Source organism: Pelobates fuscus, chromosome 3 (genome assembly GCF_036172605.1).
Source record: "Pelobates fuscus isolate aPelFus1 chromosome 3, aPelFus1.pri, whole genome shotgun sequence".
Taxonomy (NCBI): Eukaryota; Metazoa; Chordata; class Amphibia; order Anura; family Pelobatidae; genus Pelobates; species Pelobates fuscus.
Genome location: NC_086319.1, coordinates 295,190,246 through 295,210,968, shown reverse-complemented (window position 1 = coordinate 295,210,968; position 20,723 = coordinate 295,190,246). Strand labels below are relative to the sequence as shown.

Genomic DNA, 20,723 nt, shown 5'->3' with positions numbered 1-20,723 from the left:
CTTCCTGTGACGTCCATCCGTCTGAATTGCGCATGCGTGATCGGGGAAAGAGTTCTAAACATATTGAAAGAACCAGTACCTAAATGCGCATGCGTAGGGATCTAAATGATAGAGAAAAATATATACACCTGGCGGAATGTCGCCAAAGAGATTAATGGAGAATAAAGACCAACGAAAAAATGGCAAATTATCGCAACGAGATACAATTATGGAAACAATAAAACTATATATACTAGTATTATACAAGAATATGGGTAAGCAAAAGGGCAGACAGATGGGGCATGGAAATCCCAATGCCCCAAATGGATGCCACAATGCCAATCACCACATTGGTGTATAGATCCAATACAATGCTCCTAAAATGACATAGTACAGAGCATAAAATAACCCATACAAATAACAATATGTTTAGAGTCATAGTATGGGCATATGGAACAGGGTGGACCAGCCAATGTAAACAATAACCACAATCCCAAGGTACATTAATAATGACCTAAAAAGGTCAAAAATACAAATTGATAATAATATTAAAAAACAAGAAACATAAAACCCAAGACGAGAGAAAAAAGGGAATACCTATAATACTACATACATAATAGCTGAATCGGATTAAATTAAACCTGACAAGTCTATTTCAGCATTGAGACCATAATGCAGTGTTTTAAGGGTGTAAATCCAAAACGCTTCCTGGCGTATTAATTCTTGTAGTTTATCTCCTCCTCTACATCCTAATGTGATGTGATGTAGAGGAGGAGATAAACTACAAGAATTAATACGCCAGGAAGCGTTTTGGATTTACACCCTTAAAACACTGCATTATGGTCTCAATGCTGAAATAGACTTGTCAGGTTTAATTTAATCCGATTCAGCTATTATGTATGTAGTATTATAGGCATTCCCTTTTTTCTCTCGTCTTGGGTTTTATGTTTCTTGTTTTTTAATATTATTATCAATTTGTATTTTTGACCTTTTTAGGTCATTATTAATGTACCTTGGGATTGTGGTTATTGTTTACATTGGCTGGTCCACCCTGTTCCATATGCCCATACTATGACTCTAAACATATTGTTATTTGTATGGGTTATTTTATGCTCTGTACTATGTCATTTTAGGAGCATTGTATTTGATCTATACACCAATGTGGTGATTGGCATTGTGGCATCCATTTGGGGCATTGGGATTTCCATGCCCCATCTGTCTGCCCTTTTGCTTACCCATATTCTTGTATAATACTAGTATATATAGTTTTATTGTTTCCATAATTGTATCTCGTGGCGATAATTTGCCATTTTTTCATTGGTCTTTATTCTCCATTAATCTCTTTGGCGACATTCCGCCAGGTGTATATATTTTTCTCTATCATTTAGATCCCTACGCATGCGCATTTAGGTACTGGTTCTTTCAATATGTTTAGAACTCTTTCCCCGATCACGCATGCGCAATTCAGACGGATGGACGTCACAGGAAGTACTACTCTGCGTTCCAGTGTGGAACACACGCTGCCGGTGAACGGCATCAAGGAAGATTGAATTGGATATAAAAGTTCCCACATACTCGAATCTACTCATATCCCTGAAGAAGTCCTCCATTTACCACGGACGAAACGCGTTGGATATTGAACTTTTTCGGACTGTTTCTTGATATTATTTGTTTTATAGTCCTTTTATTGTTCCTGTACTCTGCTACTCCGATTGGATCTGTGTCTGGTATCTACTATTCTGCCTTCCAGTTCCACTGAGAGTGGAGACATGCTTACTACCACTTTATGTCTGTAAGTGTACCAATAAATTCTCTTTTGATATTTTTTTACGTACTTTCACTATGTATGGTCCTTTTTTTCCCATATCTCTGAAGACATTCTAATATCTGGATCTACTATCAAGTCCCATACTACATATACCCCAGGGGGGGTGAGAGGCCTGATTTACACTTTTGTTTGTGAGTGCATTACTTACTCCACATTTTATTATCATTATCTTACTGTGTTACGCTATGATATACACTTTTTATCATTCCAGATTGTATAACATATCCATATAGAATATTCCAATTTTGGATATATTCCTCAGGTTGTATCTTATCATTTTTGTGAAGGTGGTTTCCACTTTATTGCTTTCTGTTTTCTACTATTGGTGTTTAGTGAGGTTCACCTGGAACCACTTTCAATTTAGCAGCTCTATTGCTTATGGTTAGTGGGTATACTACTGTCTTGTCACTTTGAATATTTAAATATATATGTGGATTTCCATTTGTTTGAAAACTATGGAATTCACAAAAATTAACACATGTATTTCATTTGGCCATTGAGGGCATTTTGGTGAGACATTGTTTACCCTGGACCTGTCAAGTTGGGCACGTTTTTTAATTACAAGTTTCATTAGCAAATTGGATGGATCATAGAAGAAATATATGCATGTAATTTTTTTTTTTTAATTCTTTATTTTTGTTGTGGAAATATTTCCACTTTTACAATGTTAACATATGATCATACAGTACATATGGATGAAAGATAAACGCAACAATACATGACGGTACACCTGAGTCTTAATTGGTTAAACACGCTATCAGCATCAGTGTAAGTGATAGAACACATAGGAGGGTACACTTTTATGTTACGGGTCTGTGTGTCACGCAGGCTGCCCCCGCGGATACAAGGTGTGCCTCATGCTACGGCATCTAGATATTCCCTGGGCTTAGAATATTCGATGGCTTCATATCTTATACTGGCAGCTCCATCTATTTGGGGTGTGTAGTGTAGTTAAACGCTCTAACAGCTCGTGGGAGCTTGAGAGTGTCGGGATTTAGTGGATGTGCCAGTTGTTCTACCGGGTTTAGGGCGTGCGGCTTGGCCTGTCCAATCCGCAGCCTGACTATTTGGTTCGACATATAGGCCTCCCTAGTGGGCCCATCACAATCCATACGGTGGGACACGCTGGCCCTCTGCTTAGGGCGGAAGGTCAGTGGCCGTGCATGAGAGTTTACAAAGAGTCAAATTGGGACTTTCCGTTGGTAACCCGTATATATCTAAAGGTGTATTATATTGATTGGCCGCATCAACCCCCATGTGATATCGTGATAGGTATAATACAACACTTAGTATCAGCACTTATACAGGTAGAATATACAGATTGGTGTGTTACTTCATTGGGACACATAACATTTAGGTACATGTCTAAATAGCGCTTGTCCTTAGCTCTGGTGGAGTGGGTGTAAGCACCATGGTGGGTCATGTTAGCTGCCCCCATATGGTCAAGCCATGTATGTCAACAGCTCGGTATAGCAACTTAAATGATACCATAATTAGACCCCTTCATGGTATGCATAGAACAACTCAAACGAGAGTAAAATAATTCTGTTAAACATTTCTGATTCTGCGTCCTATCATGCTGCCTCACATTAGGCCAGATAATAAATACCCCTACTGGTAACAAGTGTGCGGGAGGTAAGAGCTTTGAGGGAAGCCGTGATAGTGTAGTCATGGCTTGTCGGTGGGCGTAGTAGGATACATGCGGCTAACTTGTAAATAAAACAACTAAATAAAAAGGGAACGAATTGTGTGAAGACTGGCCCTGTAGAAATAACTGGCAGGTTATATGCGTTGCTTGCAATAATCTCGCCTGGTATCAAATAACTATAGGTGAACATCTATCGCCAGGTGAAGCATATTAAATAAAATGCAGAGAAAGCAAGTGCTTATGCAGCATTACGAGAGCAAACAGTGCTTAAATTATGTAATTAGGACCAACTGGGTCTGTGATTGAGAAGGCGCACCCTGGGTGCGGTATTGCTCTGTCCAAGCGTCTCGGGTCAACCGGGGGCAATTAAAACCGGAGTACAGTTATTAGTCTGCCATCATACGTGTACTTGTGGTCGCCCATCGCTGTTCAAGTGGTGATGGTAGCATATGGGTCCGGCGTGAGGCCTTGTGGGACGAACGGGACTGTCCTGGCTGGATCCCATCTGTGTTGTGGAGATGCTTGGGTCTTCTGGCCTTGTGGTGTAAGGGAGTCCATAGTGAGGCCCAAGGAGCGTAGGAGTGGTGTCGCATCGCATAAGTCCCGTATCTGATGCGAATCAGGTCCCTGTTGGACTGTGAGGGTGTGAGCTGGTCGCCAGCGATAGCTGAGGCCTTTTTGGCGGAGTAGGGTGGTGAGTGGCTGAAGGGACCGTCTCCAAGCCAGGGTGCTGCTGGAGAGGTCTGCATAGAAACTTAGGGCCTTGCCATCATACTGTGGGGGCGTCTTACCCCGCAGGGCGTCCAGAACCGCCATTTTGTCTGAGCCGTTCCGGAAAACGACAATGGTGTCCCTAGTAGACCCAGCGGGTGCCTTTGGTGATATGGGGATCTTGAAAATGTGTTCTGGTCGAATGAGCTCCGCTTGTGCTGGTGGTAGAATCATTGCGAGCAGGCGTTTGATGGTCTGTGGTAGGCCTGCATCTGTGGCGTCTTCTGGGAGCCCCCTGAGTTTCAAGTTGTTTCGCCGCCTGGCATCTTCGTTCTTGGCCATGCGGTGGTCCTGGGAGCGTTGCTGTAGCTGCAGCTCCTTCACGGTACGTTTGAGTTCTCTAATGTCTTCTGTGTTCGTGTCAGTGCGGTTCTCTATTGCAGTTAGGCGGCTTGTCACCCCCTTTAGGTCCCCCCTCAGTGCAGAGATTTCCTTGTGGATGTTGTTGTGGTGATCCGCTAGCATTTGCTTAAGGATCTCCACTGTCACCGGTGTGGGGTCCTGTGTGGTGTTAGTCGGTGGTGAGGGTCGTCCTGTTGTGTGGGTTGGTAGGTATTCCTCACCTGAGAGATCATCGGAGAAGTCCGAGCAGCCTCCGTGGAGTGCCGTCATGTTGGCTTCGTTTGCGCCTCGGGCCTGCCGCCACATGTCTCCTATGGTGAGTCCCGGGTTGTTTTTCCCCGGGTTTTTCTTGCCCGTTTTGCGACCCATGTTGTTAGAGTGTGGGCCGGTGGCATTCGCTGCGGTCCGGTTGCTGGGTAGAAGGGCGTTCGCCCGGTTCGTCTCGTTTGGGCCTAGGAGCCCTAGAATAGTGCGACCGCTCGCCTTGGTTGTTAAGCTCCGCCCTGCATGTAATATTTTAGCTGACACTTTGCTTGCACATTAGTAAATCAATCAGAATATTTTTAAAAGTCAATGCAAATAGGCCACTATGGAAACCAGCAAATAATGTGTGAATTATATTGGGTTTTAAAAAAAGAGTCTGATTGGGCCCTCGGTGACCTGCACCCCATGACATCATCCTTATTAAATAGTAGAGAAGTGGACCTAAACTGGTCAAGTGAAAAAGGGCGCCCCCTAGTGCATAACTATACATATGTACAACGAAATTATAAAACGTAACCTTTAATGGTGGCTGTAATAAAAAACTCTAGTAGAGAGTTTAAGAAAGAAAATAATAGTGAACTTAAAATAGGAGGATCAGTGTCTAGAAGGGGATAAATATCCTAAGGGTATCACCTAGAGGATATAGAGCTAGATAAAGCTAGAAATCCCCCCAACCTGTATAGTCCGTCTCTCAACAGCAATCCCTCCTGGAATTACCAAAATATAAATGAGCCGCTTCTGTAGTCACTATGTACAATCCCTATATACAGTGCTTGCTTGTAGCAAAAAATATGTGCACACTTAGGAAAAAACTGTAACAAAAAGTAGTGATAGAAGGGGTTCACGTGATCAAAAGCTAGTCTGAGTAAAGTAAATAAAAGGATACATAGTGGCAGTTTGCATAACATCTATTGCAATACTGTCACCAGGGGACGGAAAACAAAAAATGGGAGGAAAAAACCTGAGATCTAGTAGACAGCTCTGTGAAGAGACTGACCAGCAATGTAAATTGCAGGATCTGACGAAAGGTTAATAAAATCCCCGTCACCCACAGTTACCCCGTCCCCTTATCTAAATCGTACGAAGTTCCAATGATACTGAACTGGCTAGCTGATCTTACAGAGAAACTAAACTGGTCGGTGTCCAAACTTGAACTATCCTTCCTACTGCTACCTAACACGTGTTTCGGCGCTGCTAAACGCGCCTTCGTCTGAGGCTAAACAGTGGGTCAAAGCAACGGGAGCTCCTTAAATATCCCACTACGTTTGATTCATGCTGGGAGTGTGTGTACCGCGTTCGCGCCAGAATTGGCCGATCGCGGGTGAAGCCCCGCCCCTGGTGACGATTCCTCCTTTGATTGGTGAATGTCTGGTGAAAGATGTTATAGATGACGTCCTGGTGGTATGGACGGGCACAAGGGAATGGTTTACGTCCTTTGTGGAGAGTCTGAACTCCAACGACCTTAATCTAAAGTTCACGATGGAAATAGGGGGATCATCCATCAACTTCCTTGACTGTACGTTTAGTACCTCTCCCAAACAGACCATTGAGACAACTTTATTCAGGAAACCCACCTCAACCAATACAATGCTGAGGTGGGAAAGTCACCACCCGACAACATAAAAAAGGGGCATCCCTATTGGACAGTACCTCCGTTTGAGGAGGAACTGCTCAAGTGAAGAGGACTTCATCATCCAAGCTAAGTCACTTAGGATAAGGTTTAAAGAGAGAGGATACCCTAATCGCTGTTTAAAACAAGCATACCAAAGAGCGCTACACAGCAATAGAATGGAACTCCTCAAGGATAAACCTACCCCCACTGAACAAGCCCCTACCCGGTGTATTGTGAATTTTGATTCAGGTTGGGACCAAGCAAAAAAGATAATGAGTAGATTTTGGCCACTCCTATCTCAAGACCCCCACCTTAAAGGGACTGTGACCCCGTATGTATCCCTCACAGCTCGTAGAGGTAAAAACTTAAAAGAATCATTAGTGCGTAGTCACTTCTCCTCCACAAAATCTGGCCCCAATTGGCTATCTGTACAAGGCACATACAAATGCGGCAAGTGCGTGGCGTGCAGATACATACAAAAGGATTCCAAGCACCTCACAGACTCAAGTGACCAGGTGGTCTGTAATGTCAAGCAGTTTTTTAACTGCAGTACCAAGGGCCTGGTCTACCTCTTGATATGTGCATGTGGCCTCAGATACGTGGGCAAAACGATTCGCCCCTTTAAAAGACGTATCATGGAGCACGTACACTCAGCTAGAAACCAGAGGGACACCCCTATAGCAAGACATATAAGAAATCAACACTGTGGGGATCCAGGAGGGGTTAGGTTCGCAGGGATTGAAAAAGTGACCGTAGGTCGCAGGGGAGGTGACCTGGACCACACTCTCCTAAAAAGAGAGTGCTACTGGATCTACAGATTCAAAACGTTGGCCCCCAATGGGCTAAATGAGGGGTTCACTTTTACCCCCTTTATTGACAAATAATAACACCAGGAAATCATACTTTTATAATTGTATTATTTATGAACATATCAGTTATTTAGACTGTATATATCTTACTTTATTCACTTAATTTTAGCCAAAGCATCGGTGAATCTCCGAACCCCACATACGCATGCTGGGCTACAATGTAAGGTTCTATATCCATCTAATGGCGTACAATAATAGTCCCTTGACCTTAGGACTAGCCCAATATTGATACTGTGGTGTCATGTTCATGGGCACTATAGTTATTGTGCAGCCACCAAGTCCCATCGGACACTATTTAATACCCCCCCTCCCCTCCCCTCGGACTCTTTTACTGGGCAGGATAACCAATATAAATCCGAGAGTGGGGAATCATCTACTAGACATTGACCCAATACTCTAACATGTAGCTGTTTTGGTATCATAACCAGTATAATCACCACTACTTAGAGTTTGGCTCAACTTAAGTCCATGATTTAATTAGGACCCAACATTGGAACCAGTGACTATCGTGACTGTGCTCCACTGTAATAGATGTATAAGCCCTACAAATTGGATGTCTGTTTATACACTCATTCTAACCTGTCGATGATGTTTTTTCACACCCTGGAAATGTCTGCCTGGATATGATGTGTCTAACTCAATGGCCGTGTGAGATCGGCACATACATGGTTAACAGACACACCGTTCTTTCACCAGACATTCACTAATCAAAGGAGGAATCGTCACCAGGGGCGGGGCTTCACCCGCTATCGGCCAATTCTGGCGCAAACGCGGTACACACACTCCCAGCATGAATCAAACGTAGTGGGATATTTAAGGAGCTCCCGTTGCTTTGACCCACTGTTTAGCCTCAGACGAAGGAGCGTTTAGCAGCGCCGAAACACGTGTTAGGTAGCAGTAGGAAGGATAGTTCAAGTTTGGACACCGACCAGTTTAGTTTCTCTGTAAGATCAGCTAGCCAGTTCAGTATCATTGGAACTTCGTACGATTTAGATAAGGGGACGGGGGAACTGTGGGTGACGGGGATTTTATTAACCTTTCGTCAGATCCTGCAATTTACATTGCTGGTCAGTCTCTTCACAGAGCTGTCTACTAGATCTCAGGTTTTTTCCTCCCATTTTTTGTTTTCCGTCCCCTGGTGACAGTATTGCAATAGATGTTGTGCAAACTGCCACTATGTATCCTTTTATTTACTTTACTCAGACTAGCTTTTGATCACGTGAACCCCTTCTATCACTACTTTTTGTTACAGTTTTTTCCTAAGTGTGCACATATTTTTTGCTACAAGCAAGCACTGTATATAGGGATTGTACATAGTGACTACAGAAGCGGCTCATTTATATTTTGGTAATTCCAGGAGGGATCGCTGTTGAGAGACGGACTATACAGGTTGGGGGGATTTCTAGCTTTATCTAGCTCTATATCCTCTAGGTGATACCCTTAGGATATTTATCCCCTTCTAGACACTTATCCTCCTATTTTAAGTTCACTATTATTTTCTTTCTTAAACTCTCTACTAGAGTTTTTTATTACAGCCACCATTAAAGGTTACGTTTTATAATGTTGTTGTACATATGTATAGTTATGCACTAGGGGGCGCCCTTTTTCACTTGACCAGTTTAGGTCCACTTCTCAACTAACACATGTATGTGAGGGTTACCCCCTGTCTTGGTCGCCCCTAGACACACACCCAGTTGCTTCCCCTTTGGGGTACCCAACTACTCTATTTACTTATTAAATAGTAGCCTGTTGCAACAGCACTGATCTACTTTCCCTGCTCCATTTGGAACATGCTGTATTACAGGCAGACGGTATGGGATAACAGTTATCATTATATTACATGTGTGCCAGAGTAAGCAGGAAAGAAAGCATTTGTCGTATATAAGTCCCTTCCTTGCTCCATCCTGTCTGTCTTCGCATATCAAACCCAATCATGAGACGGGGTAAAAAATGCCACATGCATGCAGGGAGATTTCATCTAATTCGATCCTACTTTTGGAGACTTACCTTGGTGAGATGCAATTTTCCTCCAGAACTGCGTGTACAGATCAGAAGGTGTTTGGAGAATAGGAAACACTGGCGCTCTCCTTCCTTCTTTAAAGATAGAGATCCAAGACGTCCCCTCGTCACCCTGCTCTTCTCAGACATAGGGACCTGTATTAAACATCCTGAGAAAATAAGAAAAAAAGAAAGTTTAATCAGCTTAAAATATACAGCAGTTTTTCTATGTTACCATTACATTGATATGTCAAAAACATGTAACTTCAGCCAATATCAATGACTTCGAGTCTTAGACAAAGGCTTTTGAATGCCACTTTTTTCAATATTTGCAATACAAACAGAGGCAACATTTAATGACAGAATTCAAGGAGATTGGATGTGTCTCCAGTCAGTACTGCCAACTAGGCCTCACAAATGAAAGAATTCAGCACTGATGAACATTTTCATAGAGAAAGTCAATTTGGAAAGATTTGTTGTTGCGTGTTTAAAAGCCAGCAGGGATTCAAGATTTTTTTTCAAAAACATTTTTAAATGCGAAGTCGTTTTGTGTATGATGGAGCTCATGGAAGCTGTGTTCATCTGAAATGACTGTCTGACCTCCTCGCACCAACATATCGAAGCTTTTTGACAATACTTTTACCATTATTGGTTTTGTAAAAGTTTAAACAATCAAAATCATTCCAGTAAAGATTCCAACAATCTTTATGAAATCATTAAAGACACACTCTACCCCTGCAGAACGCTGTGCTGGTTATAACAGTAGCATTGCTCTGGTGTCATTTAACAGTAAGTAGTCAAAACATATCAGTACAGTATGACAACTTACATGGGTTAAAGTGAACTGGACGCATTGCAAAATTAGCTCAGAGAAGGCCAGGTACAGTTTTGTAGTCCGTAGAGAACCAAGGTCTAGGGTGCAGGGGTACAAACCAGTGATAATACTAACCAGATCAGGGACTACAAACAAGTCAGGTAATTCAAAGAGTATAGAGAATATAAGGAACAACATACTGACATAAAAACCTGAGAAAATTGTGCACTGATGATTCTGAAAAGGACATTTCAGTAAAGAGGTAAAATTATCACATGGTGTATTTCCAAATGGGTGTGGGTTGCGAATGCAAACTGAAGGTACATGGATCACAATGTCAATCCATCAATAAATTGTAAAACAAGAGGGCTGCTGGCATAGGGGAGGATAGAGGAGACTTGAGTTTGATAAACTAACAACACTCCCAGCAGACAACCAAGACAGAGGTAATGTGACAATCCTGTCTATATTGCAATGTTTGAAGACATCACAAACTTTCTATGCCATAGGTTCCACGGCTAAAGGAACCCAGAGAAAAGGAAGGATGCTTCATTCAACACAAACAGGTCCACTAGTAGTTCTTCTGTTTGAACTGTGGTTTTAATATTGTGAACCATTATTTGAATGTATCCTTTGAGTTCTGGTTTAAAAGCGAATTTCAATAAAAGTAACCTTAGAAATATACCCTTATTTTGTTAACTTTTGAAGATAATATTTTTTTGCCAAATTTCTTACTTCAGCACATAATTAGGAGATTGCCTGTAAGAACCACATAATGACAGAACCTTCCCAAGCTTATGTCAGCTGGCAAAAATAAGATCTGGCAAAGATGAATATTTTAAACATAATTAAACATTTCCAGCATGTGTACTCCAAGCAGATTCCTAAATTGCTTATATCATTCAGCAGGATATCCATCTGGACCTGCTGCTTTGTGTGATTGCATAGAATCAGTAAGTTCAATTGTTGTGCAATGCTGCAAAATATGTTGGCACATTAGAAATAATAATAATCTTTCGACTAGTACGGTAATTGGTCTATCTATACATAGGTTTTAATATGGTGACAAAGGAGGATAGTTCATATCTTTAGTGTGCATATATATTCGTTAACAAGCTTGACTGACTGTAGATTTGGCATTATAAGCAGAGAAGGACACCAAGTAGTCGTAGGGATTGTAATTCTCACTTGGAAACGGTACAACATATCTAAGACAAGTCAATGCAATTAAAGTAAAGGTATAGTTACAAAATTATAATTTTAATGCAATTGAACAATATAGTTTAAAGTTAAGCTGATCCACCATCTTTGATGGAGCATGATTTACGCACGAAAACCACTTTCATTGAATTAAAGTGGTATTGGTGCTTAGATAGACGCTTTAATGAAATTTTATCTGTGTTATCATTTTTACAAGCAGGTAGACTTTCAGAACCTTGGTCGGAAACCTAACCCCATATATATAACCCACCTTTTGAAAAATGATCATGGTCTTACATTGTTTCAAATTGTATTGCCTTTTCAAAAAACTCACCTGTTTTAAGTGTGAGGAATGCCGATATTGAAATCACTCTTTTTTTGGTAATCATTCTATGTTTATTGTGTGTCAGAAAACTGTATCCAACTCCAAAAGTTCAGTATTGGAAATACAGCTCATAGCACATTAGAAACAAGAGACACATACTGTATAATATAAATAAAAAGCAGGTAATGATACAAAGTGAAACATGGTGGGTATATTATTGTATGGGGGGCAATATAGGGTACGGTCTTATACTTGGTGAGTATTGTTCCGAGTTTAGTAGAAGTTACCTGTTCTAGGAAATGGGAAGGTGTGTGTGTTTGGGGTGGTGGGTAGGTCAAGGCATAGAGTTTTGGAACACTCTAGTAGTTGGGGGGGGGGGGGGGGGGGGGTATTGGACATCAGTAAACAAGGGCAGTCTGTGTAGTTTTGTCTCTTTCGGTCTCTTTTCCTCTCCCACTCCTTGTATGTGTCTCTCTTTAAACAGAGAGTGTATGAAGGAGAAAGGATGTGGGAGTTCAGTAGTTTGTGGAAGGGTGAAGAAATGTGTGGGATGGGAAATGGTATGTGTGTGGGATGTGGAGACATGCTGAAAAAGCGGGAGGGAACAACGAAGGTAGAAATGTATTCAAAGATATTTAGTATGCCTAAGACTATCACTTCTCTCTCCATCAGGTCAACACATTGGGCTCTTTGACACTCTAGATCTGTAACTCTCCCTACACCTCTCTTCAAAACTTTAACCACATTAAAGGGATACTCCTGACCCCTAAAGCACACATTAGGCTCTTTGACACTCTGCACTGTGTGCTTTAAATAAGCAATGACTGGATCTGTAACTCTCCCTACACCTCTCTTCAAAACCTTAACCACATTAAGGGACACTCCTGACCCCTAAAGCTGAAGTGCTTTTGTGTGAAGAGTGTTTTTTTTTCCCATTTAACAAAAAGCACAGGAAAAAAAGCATATAAATTGGTACTTTTATACATTAACCTGGTTACACCCCTGTCTGTCAATCAGAGAACAGCTTCTCTTACTTCCTGGTTTGTTTAGGTCAGTGAAGCAAAATTCAAGCTTAGAGCAGCTGCCTTTCATTGAGCTGCATTGGGAAGTCTGTGATTGGACAGCCACAGAAAATCAGGGCAGGCGAAGAAGGCGAGGGCTTGCAAAGGTTTCAACAAAACATCTGCAAGCTGTTTTTAAATATCCTTCCAATAAAAAATACATGTATGTTTTCACTGGAGATATATATATATAATTTGGGCGCAGTGGTGTGTCCTTTTAAAGATAAGCATATTGTCATGATGCAATTATGTCCTATAGAAGGGATCAGAGATAACACATATGAGTTTGAGATTTCTTGAATTTCCTAGGTGTTTAATTTTAAAGGTCCTTAAATGATGCACTGTGGGTCTACTATGTGCTCCAGCAAACATTTTGGTCGGCCTCTCTCAACTACCTGATCTTATGCTTAGCTACTCTATGTTAAATGAATGCTAAATACTTTACCTTGCCGCACAAAGGTCTGACTTGTATCTAATAAAATCTCACAGCCTTCGACAATCATCCTCTCAATGGCCAGATTTTTACGAATATTTTCTGTTTCGCTGACTTCATCATGCATTATTCTAGAGGGGAGAGAGAGATAGAAACAATTGGATGAAATATCCTTGTCTACTGATTTACACAAACTATCTTTCAAAACACACTCCTGCATTTAAAAAGCAATATCAAATGTTTTAGGTAGTCTTGACTGTGGCATTTCTGTTTTGGCTTCCATTTGCTCATTTACTTTGACGTTCAATGGGTTACAAATGGGTGTTAAAAAGCCAACCATAGGATTTTTATGTTTCCATGTTAAACATTTTAGCTCCTGCCCTGTAACCTTGCAACTCATGTTTAGCAGCCTCTCTTCCACAGATAACAGAGTACAGATTAAATGATTGGGCATACACTTCATTTTCATCTATATCGGTATTCTCACCTTGACAGCTCCTCCAGTTTGGATTTGGCATATTCCAGACTATTTCTTTCCACATGCTCGTGAGGTGTATGAGCAAGCAGTTCGTGCAGAGTGAGGATGTATCTTGGGATCTAGCAACAAAAAGACAGAGTTTTGACTTAGGAAATCCACAATGTTCTTCCATATTTTGATTACATATTATTGTTTTCTTCTGAGCAAGGCTGGGATATTTTCTATTTGATTGGAAATTAATATCACACATTACAAATGTACTCTTCTCCTTTTACTGCTGGACTGGTTTAATATCTTTCCTAGGTGAGAGATACCTGAAACATTGGATAGGTGAGGAAGGTCTCCAGAGTGCGCTCCTCACAATCTGGCTTGGCTTCATAATGCTTTAGTAGTTTGTCAAAGTCTCGGTTCTGTTTACAATGAGCCAGGATCTGAAGACTGTACTGATGGTTCCTTACAAACTCCTGATAGATGTTCAGCATTGGCAGAAGGATGTCGAAGAGGTCAGCTGAGGAAAGAGATAAGAAAAGCATTGTAACATCATGACTGGAAGAGTGTGTGACAGAAACAGAAAGAGACCACTATGTCAAAGATCACAAACAGGACACGGCTAAGGAACATAGAGACATTAGCACTGTTAAAAGAAGCACAGAGAATGGTGCAGAGAATGGCAAGATATTGATACAATGAATATGTCGGACATGGTGACTGGGAGAAAAAAAATTATTCTCACACAACACCAGGGTGGGCCAGCTGGAGATTCGTGCTTTCAGCCCTTGGTAAAAGATCTGGTGCAAAAACATGATGGTTTCACTGTAAAAGAAAAAATGCCAAAGATTACAAGGGCAATCTCTTAACAATGCCATTGGTCCAGTGCTTCTTGGATACAGATTTACAGTGTTCTTTAATAAACATACAGGCTGTGGACATTCCTGTGATGGAACTCATAGAACATGCGTTCCATCGCACCACCTGTTACATCAAATGTAAACCCTGGGCATAGTCATTGGTTATTGTTAGGATTGCAATATCCACCATGTTATCAGGACACACACAATTAATAGCACCACACGAAAAGTGGAAATGGGGCCCTGTAGTCTGTATAATGTATATTCTGCAGGATTCCTCATTGATTCATGCAGCAACTTCTGAAATCTGCATACCACAGGACAATGCTTTTCATGTGCTGTCCAGGAAAACATAGTGGACATGACAACCGTAGTTACAATGTGAATAGTGTTCTTCTAACCCAAGTTAGCATTAGCCAATTTTCAGCAGTTACCTGTTAAGGAAAATGCTGCTGACGTCGTCGTGTGTGATTGGTGGTTTCTTAGAACTAGCTGCCATGCGCAGTGGTCGCAGGAAATTGTTAACCAGTATGTGCAGCTGCTGAACGTACTCCGCCTCAGCTTCTAGCATACTAAACACAACCTGGTTCCTCTTGCGCATGCTGTCTGCATGGGGAGACCTTGAATAATCCTGGATTATGCTTTTCCACTTCCTTCGACACAACCAGCCACGCAAGAAACTTTGCACCTGATGAAAGACATGAATGATCAGACAGTGACTGACAACACATTTATATAATTTAATAAATTTACCACTCAATGGCCTCTTCACCATATTGTCAATTAACAGTTTTAAAGGGTAAAATTTATACTCAGCCTATACCCTGCAATTGAATATTTACATCTGATGTTCCTTCAGCTCTGTAATGACCTTGCGCTACTATGAAAAGCTAAAAGTAATGTAAAGTAAAGTAAAGTACACCATCTTCAGGTACCAGCTATTTCATTAAGAGTGCCTTAAAGTACATTATTCTTTATCATCAAAATGCTATTATTTTTCTTTTTAAGGATACAACAATGGGGAATTCTGTCCTTTTATGCCCAGTAACTTTATGGCATTTAATATGTAAATGACAAGGTTTCGACACGTAAGAAAATACACATGATCAGCTGATAACGGATCTTATGAGGTATGCAATGAATATCAGGGTTGCATCATAGGGGGAGAGTTACAGAAGCATTCAAAAAGAAAAGATAATAAGCTGGTGGGGAAGACATGGGGCACATTATTGCATTAGATAATGTTAAAATAGAGATATCCTTGTTTATAGTGTTAAATAAAGGGTGGATATTTGGAATACTGTTTGGGTTTTGATGAGGTCTGGAGAATTTCCTTTTCTTGTCAGTGTGTTTATTTTTTATTTTTAATTTCTTCTACATCTATAGGCAGGTCTGGTTCAGGTAGATATAAATATACAGGTCTCCTTATCTTGCTTCTTTCACGATATACGTTTCATATTCCATATTATATCTTGGAATTACAATGATTGAGGGAAGGGAGAGGAGAGGGAAATTAGTTTTATTATAATGGATAGCTGTAAAATACAACAAGTAGTGTCAGATTAGTAATATATTGGGTTATGGCTTTAGGGGTTAGGGTGGTCATGCATTCTAGTCAAAGTTGACAGTATTGTGGATTGACATAGATCGATTTTGGGCTAGAAACTCAGAATGCCGTCTGGTCTCTGAAGAGTTTGGAGGCCTTCCTCCTCTCGCTAGGGTCTCTATTCCTGCAATTATAGGCAGGTCTTGTTCAGGGGGCTTCTTATATATGTATGTATCTATATATATATACGTTTCCCCACTGGATTACCAAGAGGGGGTTTGTTCCCTCTCTTGAAGTATTTTTTATGTTTTTTGTACTTTATATTGTAAATTTGTATTTTTTTTGTTTTTGTTTTTTCTTTTGTTTTTGTTTTTTCCTTTTTCCTTTTCTGAGACTCGATTTGGGGGGTAACCAGGACAATAGGCGTTATGATGGCACTTAATGTGATATCATGGAATGTCCAGGGTTTGAATTCACCACAGAAAAGGGGAGCGGTCTATAAACTTCTAAATGAAAACGATATTGACATTGCTTTTATTCAGGAGACACACTGGATTAATCCCCCAGAGAGACTCTGGAAGTTTAAGAAATTCCCGTTGATATTTTCTTCTAATATGGAGGGAAAAAAAAAAAAAAGAGGCACGGCTATCATAATCTCTAGCAGAACTAATTTTGAAATGATACATCTAACTGGGGATTCAATGGGAAGATACGTAATACTTATTGCAAAAATTAATGGTATTATATATACTTTGGTTAATATTTACGCACCAAATTCGTGCCCAGGGGACTTTTTGGATAAACTTATGGAAAAGGTTGATGAACTAGCATGTGGTAACATCATTATTGGGGGAGACTTCAATTGTGTATTGGACCCAGCACGGGATAAAAGCCATAAAAATGTTAGAGATTATAAATCTGTAAATACCTATGTTTCAGATCTTTCTAAATTTCTAGATAGGAACTCTCTATTTGACTGTTGGAGGACTTTGAATCCTAGTGAGAGAGACTATACCTTTTTTTCGAATGTCCATCAGACCTATTCTCGAATTGATATGTTTCTGGTGAAAGCCGGGTTTCTAAGTTCTATTATTAAATCCAATATTGGATCCATAGTTGTATCAGATCATGCACCAGTATTCATTAAGGTTAAGCTAAAAGGTGGTCTTAGACCAAGGACAAGGTGGAGACTTAACGAAAGCCTCCTGAAATCAGAGTGCAACATTGACCTTTTGTCATCCGAAATTGAAAACTTTTTGATTACCAACGATAATGGGGAAGTTTCTACGGCTATGGTATGGTGTACCCTTAAAAGCTATATAAGGGGACTATTGATTAAACTTGGCTCTGAATCTAAAAGGAAGAAGGCAGAATCTCTGCAAGAGTTAAGAATAAAATTGGCAAATCAGGAACGTTTAAATAAAGATATGATGAATAAAGACTTAATCAAAGAAATAGCTAAATTAAGGGAAACTATTAAAGAGAGAATTTACGATATGGTCAATAAAAATATACTATTCCTTAAACAAAGATGGTACCATAACAATAACAAAATAAACAAAGACCTTTCTAATAAAATTAAAAATAACCTCAAAGATAAATCTATAAAAAAAATTGTCTTAGGTGATAAACATTTAGTGTCACCAAAGGATATTGTAAATGCATTTGCGGAATTTTACAAATCCTTATATAACCTGGAGGAGGTAGGGAAGAGCAGAGAGGAAATGGATACATTTCTGAGTAGTCTTAGATTACCAAAAATTAACCATAGAAAGTTGGAAATGCTGAATGCCCCATTTTCACTATCAGAAATAAACGAAGCAATAGGTAAGTTAAAATTGAACAAGGCCCCAGGCCCAGATGGCTTTTCAACAATGTTTTATAAAACCTTTTCTAGACTCATTTCCCCTATTCTTTTAGAGATGTTCACGAAGGTGTCTGCGGATACCCCCTTCCCAAATGAGATGTTATTGGCTTCAATTATTCCAATACCCAAAGAAGGGAAAGACCCAACACTTATTACTAACTATAGACCTATATCTCTTATTAATTTGGATATAAAGTTATTCTCTCAAATCTTGTCCAATCGATTTAAAGAGGTAATTGGAGAACTGATTGATGTTGATCAGTCTGGATTTGTGCGAGGGAGAGGTACTACAGATAATACACGTAGAATATTTAATTTAATACATAGAATAAATGAGCATAAATGGGGATCTGTCATTATGGCCCTCGATGCTGAGAAGGCCTTTGACAGAGTCAATTGGAGATTCCTCGACTCTGTCATGGGCCAATTCGGCTTAGAGGGTCAGTTTAGACAAAAAACTATGTTGTTATATAGGAGCTCTACAGCTAAAATAATTAATTCTTTCGTTGAGTCGGACCATTTTGAGGTCAAAAATGGTACTAGACAGGGTTGCCCTTTGGCTCCCCTGCTATATATTCTTACAATTGAACCCTTGGCCACCTTGATCAGACAGGATAATAATATAAGGGGGGTTAAGTCTCTTAATGGGGAAACCAAGGTTTCCCTTTTTGCAGATGATGTACTCCTTACCTTGACGGATCCGATGGTCTCAATTCCATCGGTATTGGATGTTATATCCATCTATAGTAGTTTCTCAAACTATAAGGTCAATATGAAAAAAACTCAAATCTTAGCCTCTTTTTTATCTGAGGCTCAGAAAGATCATCTGACTGCACATTTCCAAATCCTATGGGCAAAAGACACTATTGGTTATTTGGGGATTAAAATATCTTTTGATATAGAGAGGACGATACAAACAAATTACGATAAATTACTAAAAGACTTGCAACAATTGGTAGACAAATGGAGGAAGATTGAGTCCTCATGGATAGGAAGATTAAATATGATCAAGGCATTCCTGATACCTAAACTTGTTTATTATCTTAGGGCAATTCCTTATAGACTGGGGAAAGGTATCCTTAATCGTTTTCAAATCATGATTTCCAAATGTATTTGGGCAAATAAACCACCTAGGATAGCTTTTGACACTCTTCGAAGGAGCTATCAGAAGGGAGGAATAGCATTTCCAGATGTAGATAAAATCCATGAAGCATGTATGGCGACTCATCTTTTACAGTGGCTAGACATGGAACAGGGATATAAATCGTGGCTTACTTTAGAACAGGAGGATAGCCCTAGATATAAACTGTTTGTTCTCTTTTGGATGGGTATGTTGAATTTGGGTGATCTGGATACCAAGTATCTTTCGAATCGTATATTGGTAGATATGATCAATACCTCCAAAATCCTAAATAAAAAATTGAAGCTAGAAGATAAATTATTATATAGGGTTCCATTAGTGGTCCTACAATATACAATGGATAATATAAATGTCCAATCTTGGACACACCTAGGTATAGTGAAGATCTCGGATTTGTGGGATGGACTTAAACCCATCCCATTTACACAATTGCAAGAAAAGTATAATCTTCCCCCTAGAGATCTCTTTCAATATCTAAGGATTAAGAATTTTCTATTATCTAGGACCATACTTAAGGACCACAATGTTAATCCCCTTATTGTATTATATAAAAAGAAGGGAGGGATCTCTAGATTTACTAAATTGCTAGAATCAATGGAACAAGATTCTCATGCTACCTCTTTTGTTAAATGGGAACAAGATATTGGGGAATCCTTTCCACTTTTGGAATGGACCAATGCTACACTCCTAGTTAAGCGTTGTATACATAGCGTCTCTCTCTATGAAACACACTTAAAGATAATATATAGGTGGTACATGGTACCGGCTAGATTATATAAAATATCATCTGTATATTCTAGGAACTGTTGGAGATGTGGAAACGAGGAGGGTACTATATATCACATATGGTGGGAGTGTCGGGGTCTTAATAATATAAAAATTCAAATGCTTGGCTTTATTAATTCTATTTTTAGGGAGATAAAAGAAATTAGCCCTCAACTCTTTCTCTTTAATATTGGTTTCCCTTCGCAAGATAAATATCAAAAATACCTTTTGACCCATATATTTTTTGCCATTAAAATATGTATAGCTAGGGCCTGGAAATCCTCTATCCCATTAATATGGCATAATATTATGGAGCAAATAGATTATCAGTACAGGATGGAATCAAACCCCTTTTTTGGTACTAGAGATGTGGCCAAACTATGGTCACCCTGGACAAATAAACAGAATATATGATAACGGATTGTGCTTCCCCCATATCGAGTCTCAGAGAACGTAATATATTTGTAGTCTAAATTATTATTATTTTTTTTTTTTTTTTTTTTTTTTATGTTTATCAATATAACAGCTATACCATGGAAATTCTTGGTGCGAATTCCATCAGATAGCGGTTGGCAGTGGACAAATGTAGCGCGATTGCAATATACATATGTGTATGATGGTTTTCAATGGAACACTGCACTTTCTTTGTGGAAACCTTCGGTGTTTAATTCTACATAGTGTCTATATTGTAATATATTGCCAGCATATGTATGCCTTCAATAGTCATGGTGTGTTTTTTTTTTGGTTATAAATTTTTTTTTTTTTTTTTTTTTTTTTTTTTTTTTTTTTGCTTGTTTAATTTGTCGTGTTTTAACATATATCGTTGTGTCTGGCTGTTTCAATGTGCTGGAGGATTGCCTTTGGGGTACCTCACATGCAATTGTTAAAACTTTTATACAATAAAAAGAAAAGAAATAAAAAAAAAAATAGAGAT

At 39.6% G+C, this 20,723-nt stretch overlaps 1 protein-coding gene across 2 annotated transcripts in view; it reads right to left on the bottom strand.

The window, feature by feature from the left end:
• RASGRF1 (Ras protein specific guanine nucleotide releasing factor 1) overlaps positions 1–20,723 on the bottom strand; it is a 76,513-nt gene that overhangs the window by 28,171 nt on the left and 27,619 nt on the right. Inside the window, exons 5-10 of one of the 2 annotated variants that reach the window (XM_063448694.1) lie at positions 14,905–15,158; positions 14,356–14,435; positions 13,937–14,130; positions 13,632–13,741; positions 13,157–13,275; positions 9,321–9,481 (exon numbers count right to left, since the gene is read on the bottom strand). In XM_063448694.1, the coding sequence (XP_063304764.1) occupies positions 9,321–9,481; positions 13,157–13,275; positions 13,632–13,741; positions 13,937–14,130; positions 14,356–14,435; positions 14,905–15,158 (918 nt within the window). Of the gene's footprint in view, positions 1–9,320; positions 9,482–13,156; positions 13,276–13,631; positions 13,742–13,936; positions 14,131–14,355; positions 14,436–14,904; positions 15,159–20,723 lie in introns of those variants that run through there. The other variant, XM_063448695.1, reaches the window with a different exon arrangement.